Source organism: Anas acuta, chromosome 5 (assembly GCF_963932015.1).
Source record: "Anas acuta chromosome 5, bAnaAcu1.1, whole genome shotgun sequence".
Taxonomy (NCBI): Eukaryota; Metazoa; Chordata; class Aves; order Anseriformes; family Anatidae; genus Anas; species Anas acuta.
Window position 1 is genome coordinate 16,464,521 of NC_088983.1, and position 14,104 is coordinate 16,478,624.

General features: G+C 47.0%; 1 protein-coding gene across 2 annotated transcripts in view; it reads left to right on the forward strand.

Moving 5' to 3' along the window:
* The window catches only part of ITPK1 (inositol-tetrakisphosphate 1-kinase), a 146,455-nt gene extending 135,889 nt beyond the window's left edge, over positions 1–10,566 (forward strand). For both annotated transcript variants that reach the window (XM_068682902.1, XM_068682903.1), the window contains exon 11: positions 3,936–10,566. In XM_068682902.1, the coding sequence (XP_068539003.1) occupies positions 3,936–4,258 (323 nt within the window). In that variant the 3' untranslated portion in view covers positions 4,259–10,566. The remainder of the gene's footprint in view (positions 1–3,935) is intronic.
* Positions 10,567–14,104: the final 3,538 nt, after the last annotated feature.

A 14,104-nucleotide genomic window follows, 5' to 3' on the forward strand; every position in this document is an offset into this window, starting at 1 on the left:
TAGCAGCAGGAACAAGACATGTGGAAGAGAGAATGCTGGGGGTCTTAAAATCTGTAGAAGATAGCAGAACTGAGAGATGAGGTGCTTTTAAGGGCTGCTGACATCAGAAGAGAAGTACAAGGGTAAAATAAAACAGCGAAGAAAATTTACATCTCAACATGGAATATCCTGCTGCTCAAAGGCACACTCAGGCCAGGCAGATGCATTTCGCTCCAGGGGCTAGTTTGATTTGAGGATGAGCAGCTTCAAGGACTGACTTCATCAATGAAGTCAGCACCTTGTAAATGAGCAGCTGAAATGCAGCCCTGCTCAAAAGAGTCCCCGATGGGCTGTGTCAGCAGTGGGATCACGCTGTTCCTGGCTCACTGCAGTCTCAGGAAGGGCCTTTCCCTCATTCCTCCTCCTCAGGTCATCCTGTCCTGCAAGGATTGCAGAAGAGCCAAATTGGAGCCAAGTTAGACCCCCTGGGGACCTGTTACATTACAATGCACCACGGCATTTTGGGGAGGGAGAGGAAGAGGTGCCCTTTCAGGAGCATTCAAAGCCTCTTTCATGGAGCTCAAGCTACAGCATGGGGCAGGCCTGAACAAAGCCATGTCCAGCTCCCAGGGGATTGGCTTCCTTTCTGCTGTCTTTTGTGTCTATCAGGTTTGAAGCTCATTTGAACCTGCCAATCCATGGATGTCATCTTGAGATTATGTAACGTTAGAATTTAGAGCAGATGTGTCCTGGTTTCGGCTGAGGTAGAGTTAATTTTCTTCCCAGTAGCTGGTATGGTGCTGTGTTTTGGACTTAGGATGGGAATAATGCTGACAATACACTGCTGTTTTAATAACGCTGTTTTAGGTGTTGCAGAGCAGTGCTTACATTAAGCCAAGGACTTTTCAGCTTCTCACACTGCTCTGCCAGTGAGCAGGCTGGGGGTGCACAAGGAGCTGGGAGAGGACCCAGCCAGGATAGCTGGCCCAAACTGGCCAAACGGATGCCCCATGCCACGTGAGGACATGCTGAGCAATAAAACCGGGGTGCTGCTGCACCCCAGTTGCACATTGCATCATTTGCTTTGTATATTCTTTTGTCATTAATATTTTTTTCCCTTCATTTTCTGTCCTATTAAACTGTCTTTGTCTCTGCCCACAAATTTTAGCTTTTTTCTGATTCTCACCCCCATCCCACTGCAGATGGGAGGGAGGGAGCGAATGAGTGGCTCTGTGGTGGTTAGCTGCCTGCCACACAGCAAGGTGTACCCGTAGGAGGGTGTTATTTGTTATCTGCTTCATTTAGCACCAGCCACGCCTCAAAAAGATTTTGAAGATAAATGCCCAGAAGGCCTATTGTGTCTGCTGTTCTGTAGGAAACCGCCTGGGCTATATTTAGCTGTGGTTACCAGCTGAGATATTGAACTGCAGGCCTAGGCACATAGTGCATGGATTTTGTGTTGTGACCTCAGGTAACAGAGAGAAGAGGCTCCACTGGTCCACATGGGGTCCACTGCTGTGTTGCAGCGGCTGGGGATCCCTTGGGGATCTCGCTGAGCCTGAGCAGCTGCCTGTCACCAGGACGTGTGACCCTCTGGCTCTGTGCTTATATTTGGCAGCTGGAAGCGTCAGATCCGGACGTGCTCCCTGTGTGCGTGGGCACGCTGCTGCCAGGGCAGGCCCCGGGCTCTCCAGTTCTCTCTGCCCAAGGTGCAGAAAACCAGAGCGGGTGCCAGGCCAAGGAAGGGCTGTTCCAGTCAGGTGTGCAGCATCTCCAGCACTAGCGTAACAGTGCCCACAGGCATTTCTTGACTCTGCAGAGCTCAGAGGTGCAGGGTACCTGTTTTCATTTGTGTTTGCTGGGTGACTTCCTTCCTATCCATGCCCTGCCAGAGGACTCTGGAGACTTTTCATCATAGCAAAATTCAGCCCTGAAGATCTTTCTTTTTGAAAGATCTGCAGCAGCAGCCAGTGAAGAGAGTGAGGCAATACCGACAATTTGCAGCCTTCCCCATATCGTGACTCAAGAGTTGAGACACCCTGGTTCTCTTCTTCCCTTCCCTGTATATATTTTTTTAATGGTGTGAACTTTCTTCTCAGTGACCAAGCAGAATTATTTGGGCCTTTCCACCCAGTGTGCAGCAGGCCAGCACAGAGGAAGCTTGCCTCAAATGTATATATGCGTCCTTACTCTGTAGCATCTGCTGCTTTCAGGACTGGATAACTAGCCACCTTATTCCCAGTAAATATTTAATGTAACTTCTTTGTGAGTTTGCCGTGTGCCCTCAAACAAGGCTGGCTTGTTTTCACCGAGCAGACATGAAACACTCTAGGGTACTGTGGGTCTCCTCGCTGAATATTAAAGCTGTTACTATGGAGATGGCTTATTCCCAGGGAGCTGGAAGCACTCTGAGTAGATTTGAAGGCTAATCCCATGGCTTTTACATAAGCAAGAAAGCGTAACAAGCACCTCTGTCAAAGAGGTGGAGATCTTGTTCTGGCTCCCCTGGCTGGCCATGAGAGCCCCGGTTGTCCCTGATGGATGGGTTATGGGGGGGGTGCACTGGGAAACTTGAAGTTTTTTAATGGCTGATTTGTTTGGGGAATTTCTTGAAGGGTCTTTGAGAAAGGAAAACAGGGAGCTGTTGTCACACAAACCATATGAGACCTGTTACAAAGTACCTAGGAGAATTACAGTCGAGTGCAGTAAAATCCAAAGCAATGTAGCAGCCTAAATAAGAGTTAATTGGTTAATGTATGAGTTATAAATACACCATGAAACCACCACATTTATCTCAAGGTTAAATTATCCTCTTACCTTGTGTTTTTCAGGAAGTTGGTTTATTACTGCCAAAGGAATTTGGCTTTTACAGGAGAAGGGAGATTAAAGCTGAATTATTTATGGCTCTCAGGGACTCTTCTGCCCTGCGATCACGTCACTAAAAGTGTTTTAAAATATACATTTACTTTGTGGTCTCTGGTTCTGCTCATGTGCTTATCTGTTTGAATGTGTGCTATTCACATGGAACTTTTAAACTGTTATTTATTGCTTCAGTCCCCTGTCCTAATATTGGGTCACTTGCAGAATACTTCTATAGACATGTTAAAACAATCAGCCTAGCCCATCAAATACACTGCATGTCGTGTCACCTCTAAATACTAAATCAGATGGATGCCAATTGCAGTTAATGCAGTAATAGTTATGATCTATTGCAAAACACTGTATGGACACAGTGTGTGTCTCATTCAGTTTTAACATGAATGTAATGATAAAACTGCGCCCATACCAGAGCGTTTAAAATGGTTTATCATGAAAAATGTAGTATCTTCAGGTATTTGACCAACTTTTTAAACCAGGAAATAGTTGTTAAATTGCAGTGCAAATTGTCTGGAATCTCATAACAGAACCATGCAGAAATATGGTTTCAGTGCTGAAAACAAATCCTGGTGTTTCTACCAAATACTGTATCATTGACTTGTGAATAGTGTCCCCTGAGTGTTTTTTTTCAGATATTGTTCTACTGGGGAACATGTTTTAAGTGCCAAGGCAGGTTAGATTAGACAAGCATCACACTGCTTCTTTCCCACTGCCTTTTCTGTAGGGTGTAAAGCATGCTGAGCTATTCTCTGAGGTTTCCCTAACTGGGGGCATTGTTGGGAAATTTTAGAGAAGGTCCAGACCCTCAGGGAAAATGTGCTTTAGAGCCAGTCTCTGCAGCGTATCCTGGAACAGGATGCAGAAGATCAGTGTTATACCACAGAGCTTGTAAGTTAGGGAAAAACCTGGACTTGGATTGCTTTCAGTCACAGGGACATCATGGAAAAAAAGTCGTTTTATGATAAGCTGCAGGGCAAGGAAAACCCAAGAAATAAACTGGTAGAAGAGGCCTTTCAGAGAACTTATGGAAATGCTTTAATTGCCTTTTTTTTTCTCTGCTTCTTTTTCTCCCTTTTCAGGTTACGAGGGCGTTTCGGAATTTTTCACAGATCTCCTGAACCACATAGCTGCTGTCCTGCAGGGTCAGGTACCCGAGGTGACCCAGCTAAACCGCAGCAAGCTCCTGGCTGAGCAGACCGGCGGGATCATGGACGAGCGGATATGCTGCGCGGGCACGGGCTGCCTCAGCGTCATGGGAAAAGACTCCTCCTGGATTGTGGAAAGCGAGACCAACAGCTCAGTAAAACTGCAACACCAGAGACTAGGCTGCAACTCGGCAGTGTCCCCCAGCTTCCAGCAGCACTGCGTCGCTACATTGGCGACAAAAGCTTCCTCCCAATAACTCGCCAGTTCCATGGACTGAGGAGAAGCCGCAGGGATACAAATTGTGGTCCCAGAACCAGATCAGGCTGTAACAGTACAATTGTGAAAAAAGGAAAACAAAACGCAACACAAAAAAAAAGCAAAATAATTCAAAAAAACAAACAACTTCCATTTGATTTAACCTGATTTGCTGATGAAATGGACTGAGAGGGAGAGGGTGGGAAAGTGATTCAGATCCATTTCATCAGATTCCAGTTGCAAATCTGTAGTGAGTTTACACACACGTGGGTTTTAACACTAGACCTTTCATTGTGGGAGGGTTGCTCTTTCGTTTCTATTGTTCTTTGTAATCACTGGTGACCAGCATTTTAAAATCGGACCTCATGGTTTCAAGAAGATAATAATGTTGAAAGGAATGTATGAATGTAACAGTGCTAGAGATTTTTGCCTAAAATGCTCCCCGTTCCCCTTTTCTAGGTAGGCCATTGCAAAAGAAGGCTAAGACAGCTTCAGTGTCCCTAAACCAAATCTCCTGAAACATATTCGGGGTGTTGCCAGGTAGCTTGCCGTGGGCCGCGGCACTCGGAGTGGCACCGAGCAGCCAGGCTGTTGGGTGCTCAGGGTGCACAACTGATGGAGCCACCCTGGTCCCAGCTCCACAGCTTTCCCCCCAGGCCTCACGGCTCCAGTCAATAGCAGCTTCCAGCTACACTTGCCAACAGTGAAGTGTGTCCAGGCAGGCCGGAGTCTGAAAAAAAGGGTGCAGATAGTTAGGTTGAGTGATTTAGTTGATCAAATATCATCCTTTCAATCGTTTGCTAGCAGTGAAATCCTAAAGAGCAGCTCATCTCTTAGCAGGGCGTTTAATTCTCCCTCGTGCACTTGGGAGGGCTCTGGGACAGCTCTGCCAGCAGGCTGCTGAACAGAGCCGGGCGCTTTCCTTGGAGCAGCACCCCTGGTCTGTGGATCCAAGGGCTAACACAGTCGCTGCCTTTTATTTTCCTCTTGCAAGGTAAACGTGAGCAGAACCGTGTACCTGTACGAGATGGCAGGACATGACAGTCCTAGCTGAGGGACTGCGTCCTTGTGTTGCCAGCTCCAGGGGAGGCTGTGTGGTAATTTGCAGGAGTGCTTGGTGCGATGTGGAAGCTATAACACAGCCTCATCGCATCTCTTGAGATGTGCAGTAAACCTACAGTGTTCCCCCCTGTTGCACCTTCCAGCAAGGCAGCATCTTCTGCTGCTGAGAATTTCTGCAGCTTTTGCCAATTCTGAACACTAAACTGGAAGTATCCAAGTCTGTCAGTGCGAGAACGTAGACACTATTTTGGTAGACTTAAATGGCCTGTCCTTCCCTCTGCAAGCCCTAAAATACTTCTGAAGGGGGTGGTGTTAAGAAAATGTCCTTAGTTCAGCTCCTAGCTTACAGATATGGTAATCTGCATCTTTCTATAGCAGGTATGTGAAAAGCACCCATCACTGCAGCATTTAATACCACTTTGTTCAGTGTCATGTACTAAATGCCTGCTCAGAAGGAAAGGATCTAGAGTTTGAAGCCTGGGTAGACCACAGAGGAGTAAACTGCGTGAATAAGTCAGCGCCCTACCTGGTGATACCAGTCCTGGAGGGGATACCATTTTGGCGAGTGTTGTGTAGCAATTACTTTGTGCAAACCAGATTTTCCCTGAGGGAGATTGGGTTTGCTCCCCAAGTGCCATTCTAGGGGAATTTCTGTAGCCGGGACTGGATTTCTGTGGGTGATCTACACAAGAGATTATCCCACCGCTAGAGGGGTTATGAACTTTCAGGTGTTCCTGTAAGGACTGGGAGGACCTGGTCGGCGTGGTGCCTGTCAGATCCCAGGGTGCTGCAGCTCAGCTGTGAGCTGGGCGCCCCTCACAGCCCTGGTGTGCTTCGAGGCTGCCGAACCCCGCGGTGGCTGCAGCTTGCAGGTCTGGGTGCTGCTGGTGTGCGTGGGTCAGGTAGATGTACATAGGCAAGGGTTTGTACAAGTATTCCTGGTAGACCAAACCTTTCGTAAAGCCATGACTGAAATAAAATCGACATCGACAGTTTGGGGTTTGTTTTTGTTCGTTTGAAATAAAAAGTGTTTTTATGTTGCGCGTGTAACAAAAGATACCCTCAGGAAGGAACTTGCCAGTGCTTATTTTTGTATGGTACTTTCTTGTAACCAGCTGGTGGAGTGTTTGTAGACTTGCCTTTTGCTCCCTTTATTACAATGGCTTGGGGCTGGGCTTTTTTTTGTTGTTGTTTTGATTTGTTTTGTTTGTGTTTTTAATTGGGTGGTGGGGAAGAAGCGATGATGTTAAAACTGGGTTGGTAACTCAAGACCTTTCAAACCAAGTATGTTTACATGAATCTGAGCGTCGGATCCAATTGAAATGTCTGTATGCTGTTTCCTAGTTAGAACATCAAATAAGAATTTTATTTTCCTGGCTGCCTTCTGAATTTTGGTTGGCCTATTTTGCACTGCTTTATTTCTCCAAAATAAACTACTGAAATATAATTGTGCATTTTAAACTTGTTTACAAATGATTGTTAAAAGTTTATTTTGTAATTCTCTGAAGGCTTACAGAAATGCTATATTTAAATATTACTCCAGACCTTGGCTGTAATTAGAAAACAAGTTTAGGTCATTGGTGTGATCAGTGACATTTTTCCCATAGTCTGTAATTTATTTTTTATTTATCAAATGTATTGGTATCACTTTAATTTACCAGGTGCAAGTATGCAGGTACCTGTTGTGATGTGGCATTACAATAGAGTTGTCTCATAAATTACCATGCGATTGCTGTACTACTCTATTTCCTTGCAGAAATTATTGTTATGGCTAAGACTATACTAGATTGTTGCTGAATCACATGGGCAGATAGGGAGACCAACTTTTAAAAGCCAAAACTGTAAATTACCAGGTGTTCAGACGTACAATTACATTACTGCGAAACATTCGAGCATGCATATGTTATTAAGCCTGTGCTAAAGTGCTTTTCTGAATTGCTGCCTCATTTGATAAGTTCAGGATAGTTTTGATTTACGATAAGCTTCACAGTAAGTTGGTTAATGTTCCGTAGTCTCTTCTTTTCCTTCTTTCTTTTTGTAAAAGTAAGGACGTATAGTAATATTAGACCATATCAGAATGCCCTTGCTCTTAAAATTGCAGACAATCTGAGGGAGATTTTCCGTAACGTCTGTTTGAACTCTGCTATTGTGGGTTAGAAAAGGTTCTGCTGTGTTTTTAGAGGCATAGTTATTATTGCGGTGTTGATTGGAGCAATTATGTTAAAATTACATGGTCACCAGTTAGCTTCTTATGGATCTATTTCTGTTCTGCTTCACTGTTATAAATCCACAAAACCACCAGTACCTTGACTGGAACTTCTCCAGGCTTTATGTCAGCGTGAGGGAGGAGACTGGACTGTGATTTCCACTCTAATTATGTGCTTGGCTTCAGTAGATGGAGATTTTGCCCGATTGAAGAGAACTTGAATGGTGTCATTAGTGCCCATGGCGCAAAGCCATCGCCATCATCCTCCCTCTGTAGGGATCTTTGCCGTGTTATGATCGGGTTTGCAATGACGGCACCAGGACGTTCAGATCCTTACAGAAAGCCCAGCTGCAGACAGGCAGCCTGCACAAACGTGAGTGTCGGTGTTGATGCCTGGGGTTCGTGTAACACACCCACCGCCTGGCCCCTGCTTTTCTGCCTTGGCTAACCATGTGCCCAGCTATTCCAGGCTCCATGTGTAGCTGCCTGTTGGCTGGGCCGGCTGGTGGACGAGGTGTGCTGCTTCTATTAATGTCCTTCGGACTGTTGGGATGAGAAAATTGACTAACGATCCCCATTTGAAATGCATCAGTATCTGCACAGAGGTCTGCAGCAGGTTGCTCTGATGGAGAACCAGCAGCTTAATTTGCTGTCCTGACAGATGGATATGAACCAAGAAATTCACCCTGTGGGTTCAGGAGGAGCTGACAGTAATGAGGATGGCTCGAGATACGGCCTGAAGCTCTCCTGCTAACCACAGGCTGTGTCCAGCCAGGGAGCAGTGGTTGAAGCAGTGTAGGTAAAAGCAGCAGGACACAGTCCAAAGGCAACAGAATAAAGGTGGCCAGAGGTTTGAATTGACTGGCAAAAGTAATTAATAATAATAGAGCAAAAAAGGAAAATGGAAACTTTTGTTTCCCTCCAACAAAAATAAGTTCCAGGCTTATCAGTTCTTCGACTAACACTGGTTTCCCAAAGTCTTCGTGTGGCAGCAGTCACAAGTGAGTCAGGCTTTTTCACACTAGCTTACAGCCTTGCCTTCTTCCACAGCCGTGCAGAAAGTCTTGGGTTTTGTATTTTTTTAGTGAATAGAGTCTATTTTGAGTCTGTAGCAGTCTTCCCATGTGCACACTTGCAGTTCACTTGCATTACCCTGCTATTTTTTTCCCTGTCTCCTTTTTAGTAAGAGATGTATTGATTTTTGTATTCAGTATACAATTACTTTATGGTGTTGCAACCGTGTGTTCTGTAATAGCAGTATGTGAAAATGCTTTGTGTAGATTAAAATATTTCCTTTAATATAATCTCCTCTCGCTTTCATAGATAAACAGACACACCGTTGCAGATCACATTGCTGATTTTATTTGTAATATTGCTTTAATATCTATTTCAGAGGATTGTAACTTCCAGAAAAGTACTTTCCACATCTTCACTACCTTTCCTTTCCCTGTTCACTCTGTGTGGATCTCCAGGCCATCAAAAGTTGAGCTTTTGACTGGGTGAGTTTCACATCCTCTGTGGATTCTGTCGTGTTTACATGGCCACAGAAATTACTGAAGCTTGGTAAAGTTTGAGAGGATCCAGGTATAGGTGGAGGTGTTAGAGTCATCCCTCAGCAATACAGGCACAACAATACCTGTAGCAAGCAAAGGCGCTGAATTGTTCTCGCTATGTGTGTAGGGGACTCTTTGGGTCTGGTCCATTCCTGCTGGTTGTGCAGTTTCCCTGTGGAAGAAAAAAATCAGCGTTAAAAAATGTGCTGAAATGGAGCGAGGAGAACTAGGGTTTGGGGGTGAAGTCCTGGCCAGTGGGCCCTGATACCAACATGCCAGGATTCCTCTCCACCTGGTTGTGTAATAATCTGGGGAGACTTTTCCTCTCCACCTTTCTCACCCCGAAACCCTGGGGCTGACACCAGCAGATGACCATGGGCCATGAGCTCAATTGATGATGGCCTTGCCCAGCATGCCATGAGTTTGCATGGGGCTCCTGATGCATTGTGAAGTTTTTGTTGATGGCCTGGAGAGCTCTTGAAAATCTAGAAATAGGTGAAACAGTGAACGGAGTTCATGAAAATCAGGTCTTCCTCTTCCATCCTTTTTAAGGAAACCCACATTTTATTTCCTCCTTCATTCTTTACACAGTAGTTTTTAGGTATAAATTATTTTAACATTTTTGTGTGAAAAGTCATATATACATATATAAAGTTATTAAAAGGTTGAGTATATGTTGAGTATAAAATAGTGACTTCTTTGTTTCAGATGTTAGCAGCCCCTAAAATGAGTTGTTTATCCTCTTGTAAAGTCAGTGCTGTAAAACAAAAATAATTAAAAATAAAAGCTGTATTAGATGTATCTTTTATTATTTATTTCTCATTCAGTATGTGATATGGCTTGTGTATACCCTTGTGAGGACGACATACTAAAATGCATTCTTAAAATCAAGTGACAGTAATTCCTTGGGACCTCGGCAGTCCTGAGACAGCTGGCCCCTCACACGTGAGTCCTGTTGGATGTTCTCCTTCACTCGCCAACCGTGCTCCCCACTTAGGCATGGCTGAAACCTGGGGACCATTCTTCATGTGTGCTAGGTGTCACAAGGTCGTCAGTATCTGTGTTCGAATCCAGCTGTACAGTGTTAACAAGTGTGTCTTGTGATTTGCCTCAGCCCTCTTCACTATGATTTCTGAAACACAATTCCCGTTTTGTACTTAAATTTGTATAGAATGATAAAAACCCTTAAAAGATCATGGCTTACTGTAAAAAACAGAAGTATTTGCTATTTGGCATCTTTAATTGCATGACTGATCAGATCTGACAATGAAGATGGTGTTTTCATCTAACAGCAATGATTTCAATGGTAATATATCTTTTTTTTTTCTTTTCATTTTTTATTTTGCCAAGCACCTGTGATGGACAATGTTTTGATTTCACCAGTAAAGCAATATACAGTAGGTATTGTGGCATTCTCTCTGTAATTGTTTTGAAGACAGAACTGTCCCTTTCCAACACATAATGAAAATAAATGCCTTATAACAAGTTTTCTTTGCTTTCTCTTTATGAGTGGGTAGGGCAGCAAGGTGAGCAGCTCACTGGGGGAAACTTCCTCAATGTAGTTGGTTGCGGTTACTTCAGACCATCTTGTGGCAGTACCACTAGTGGCTGGTTTGGTTTGGTTTTGACTTCCAAGACAAGTGGGTAGTCTATTTATGTAACTACTGTATAGCACATCTAAACTGCACTGGGATCCAGGCTGTACTTGAGAATTTATTCCTCGTGCAGCCTTTTGGGCTGATTCTTCCTTCATCATCCTGGATGAGGAATTCCAAACCTCGCAGGTTTTTTGATCGGGATCGTGTTTGGGCTAGCACAGGGAAGCTGGATGTCTTGCCCAGCAGTATGACATTTTGCTAAGCAACAGGCAGGTTTGGCATGGGCCCTCGTGGAAACACTGCCTGCAGATCAGCGCTTCGTGTCATCTCCAAGGACGAGCCATGCAGCGGGGAAGGTGAGCGGGGCTGTAAAGCAGAGTTGCTGCTGGTCGGAGGGCGAGCATCTGCCTGCTGGTCGGGTGCCCTGCCCGGCCCTCAACTCTGTCTTCCTTTGAAGAAAGTCTCTGGCTCCCAAACATTTGTCATTACACAATTGTCCAGTTAAAATGTTCATAGTAGGTCCATCAAGTAACACGTTTTCCCTTTTGTTGATTTTGTGAAAGGCAAGTTCTGTCTGCTACCACCATCCTTTATGGAAAAAACTTGTCTAACTTCCTTGGAAATGGCTGCATTTCTGTTGTGGGTTGTTTGGTTTTTGTGGGTTTGTGGGTTGTTTCTTGCCGAGGCGATCGGCTCCAGGGCAGACACGATCTGCAGTGGAGCGGGGGATCGGACAGGCAGGGCTAATTTTTCCAGCACCGAGCCCACTCGAAGGAGCCGTCAGGATCCGGCAGCCCTCGCGAGGGAGGTGAACGAGGCAAGAGCGAGGCGTAGGCAGAGCCAGCAGCGCCACTCCCCGGCCGTTCAACAGCTGGCCCTAGAGAGCGTAGTGACCAGGACAGGCAAACAGGGCGTGGCGCGGCAGTTAGGGCGTGGCACGGCAGTTAGGGTGTGGCAGTAAGGGCATGGCGTGGCAGTTAGGGCGCGGCAGTTAGGGCGCGGCAGTTAGGGCGTGGCGCAGCAGTTGGCGCAGCAGTTGGCGCAGGCAGGCTGAGCAGGGCAGAGCTCTCCCCCCAGCCCATACGAACACCTCCTCTAACGGCAGTCTACCACTAGCTCAGCTGCAATGGTGTACACCAGGCACAGCGCTCTCCAGGAAATCTGTACACACCCAGACCGACTGCCCCCTCAAAACTGGGGCAGTTCAGGTCTCCGGGTGCAGGCAGTGCCTGAGCCTGTTGCTACCACCTGTGGGGGGCAGAGAGACTGTGTGTGTGAGGTGCGAGCAGGTGGATGACCTGGTCCGCCTCGTGGCAGAACTCAAGGAGGAGGTCGAGAGGTTGAGGGATATCAGGGAGTGTGACCGGGAGATAGACTTGTGAAGCGACTCCCTGTGTGGCCTGAAGGGCAGGCACCGGGGTGAGACACCCCAAATGGGGGTGGACCCCCTGCCCTGCTGCTGTCGGGCAGAGGGAGGGGACCTGGGAGTTGAAGAGGAATGGAGACGGGTCCCTGCTTGACATCACAGGCGATGCCCTCCCCCACTAGCCCCACCTTCCCAGCTGCCCTTACGCAACAGGTTTGAGGCCCTGGAGCTTGAGAGACTGGTAGCTGAGGAAGAGGTAGAAAGTCTACCCAGGAGGATGCCTAGGGGGAGGAAGTCAGCCCCACGCCTCAGGACTGCCTCCACTAGGACAGAAAGAAGGGTGATTGTTGTGCGCGACTCCCTCCTCAGGGGAACAGAGGGACCTATTTATCAGCCTGACCCTACCCGTAGGGAAGTCTGCTGCCTCCCTGGGGCCAGGGTCAGGGACATTGCCAGAAAGCTTCCCAGCCTGGTTCGCCCCTCTGACTATTATCCTCTTTTAACAGTCCAGGCTGGCAGTGTTGACATTGAAGAGAAGCCTGAAGACCATCAAACGGGACTTTAAGGGACTGGGACAGTTAGTGGATGGAGCGGGAGTACAGGTGGTGTTTTCATCCATCCCTACGGTGGCAGGGAGGGGTACAGAGAGGACAGAGAAAGCCCACCTGATAAACACGTGGCTCAGAGGCTGGTGCCAGCACAGAAATTTTGGGGTTTTTGACCATGGGGCCCTTTACTCAGCACTTGGCCTGATGGCCTCAGACAGGTCCCAGTCTCTAAGGGGAAAACGGATCCTAGGCCAGGAGCTGGCGGGACTCATTGAGAGGGCTTTAAACTAGGTGAGAAGGGGGATAGGACTGAAACAAGGCTTGTTAGAGCTGTGCCAGGGGGAACAATGGCAAGGCTGGGAGAGAAGGCAATGGCCCAACTGAAGTGCATCTACACTAATGCACGCAGCATGGGTAACAAACAGGAGGAGCTAGAAGCCATCCTGCAGCAGGCAGGCTATGACTTGGTTGTCATCATGGAAACGTGGTGGGACCACTCTCATGACTGGAGTGCTGCAATGTCTGGCTATAGGCTCTTCAGAAGGGACAGGCAGCATGGAAGGGGTGGTGGTGTGGCTCTCCCACCGCCAAACAGAGCTACAGGCTGGGAGATGAGTAGTTGGAAAGCTGTCAGGCAGAGAAGGACCTGGGAGTATTGGTGGATAGTCGTCTGAATATGAGCCAGCAGTGTGCTCAGGTGGCCAAGAAGGCCATTGGCATCTTGGCTTGCATAAGAAGCAGTGTGGCCAGCAGGTCTAGGGAAGTGATTGTCCTGCTGTACTTGGCTCTGATGAGGCCGCACCTCAAGTACTGTGTTCAGTTTTGGGACCCTCGCTACAAGAAGGACATTGAGGTGCTCAAGCGAGTCCAGAGAAGGGCGACGAAGCTGATGAGGGGCCTGAAGAACAAGTCCTACAAGGAGCAGCTGAGGGAGCTGGGTTTGTTCAGCCTGGAGAAGAGGAGGCTCAGGGGCGACCTTATCGCTCTTTATAAGTACATTAAAGGAGGCTGTAGAGAGGTGGGGGTTGGTCTATTCTCCCACGTGCCTGGTGACAGGACGAGGGGGAACGGGCTAAAGTTGCGCCAGGGGAGTTTTAGGTTGGATACTAGGAAGAACTTCTTTACTGAGAGGGTTGTGAGGCATTGGAATGGGCTGCCCAGGGAAGTGGTGGAGTCACTGTCCCCTGAGGTCTTTAAAAGACATTTAGATGTTGAGCTTAGCGATATGCTTTAGTGGAGGACTTGTTAGTGTTAGCTCAGAGGTTGGACTCGATGATCTTGAGATCTCTTCCAACCTAGATAATTCTGTGATTCTGTGATTCCTTGGAAATGGCTGCATTTCTGTTGTGGGTTGTTTGGTTTTTCTTTGGGGGGAGGGGGGAAATGGGAGGAAGGGGTTCTCTGAATTCCCTGCCATATGTAGACCTCAATTTGCAAGGGGTTGTATGGGTAGTGCTAAAGGCAGGAAATTAAGTACAATATTTAAAGTAAAATCTAAATGGTGAGCAGTAGGT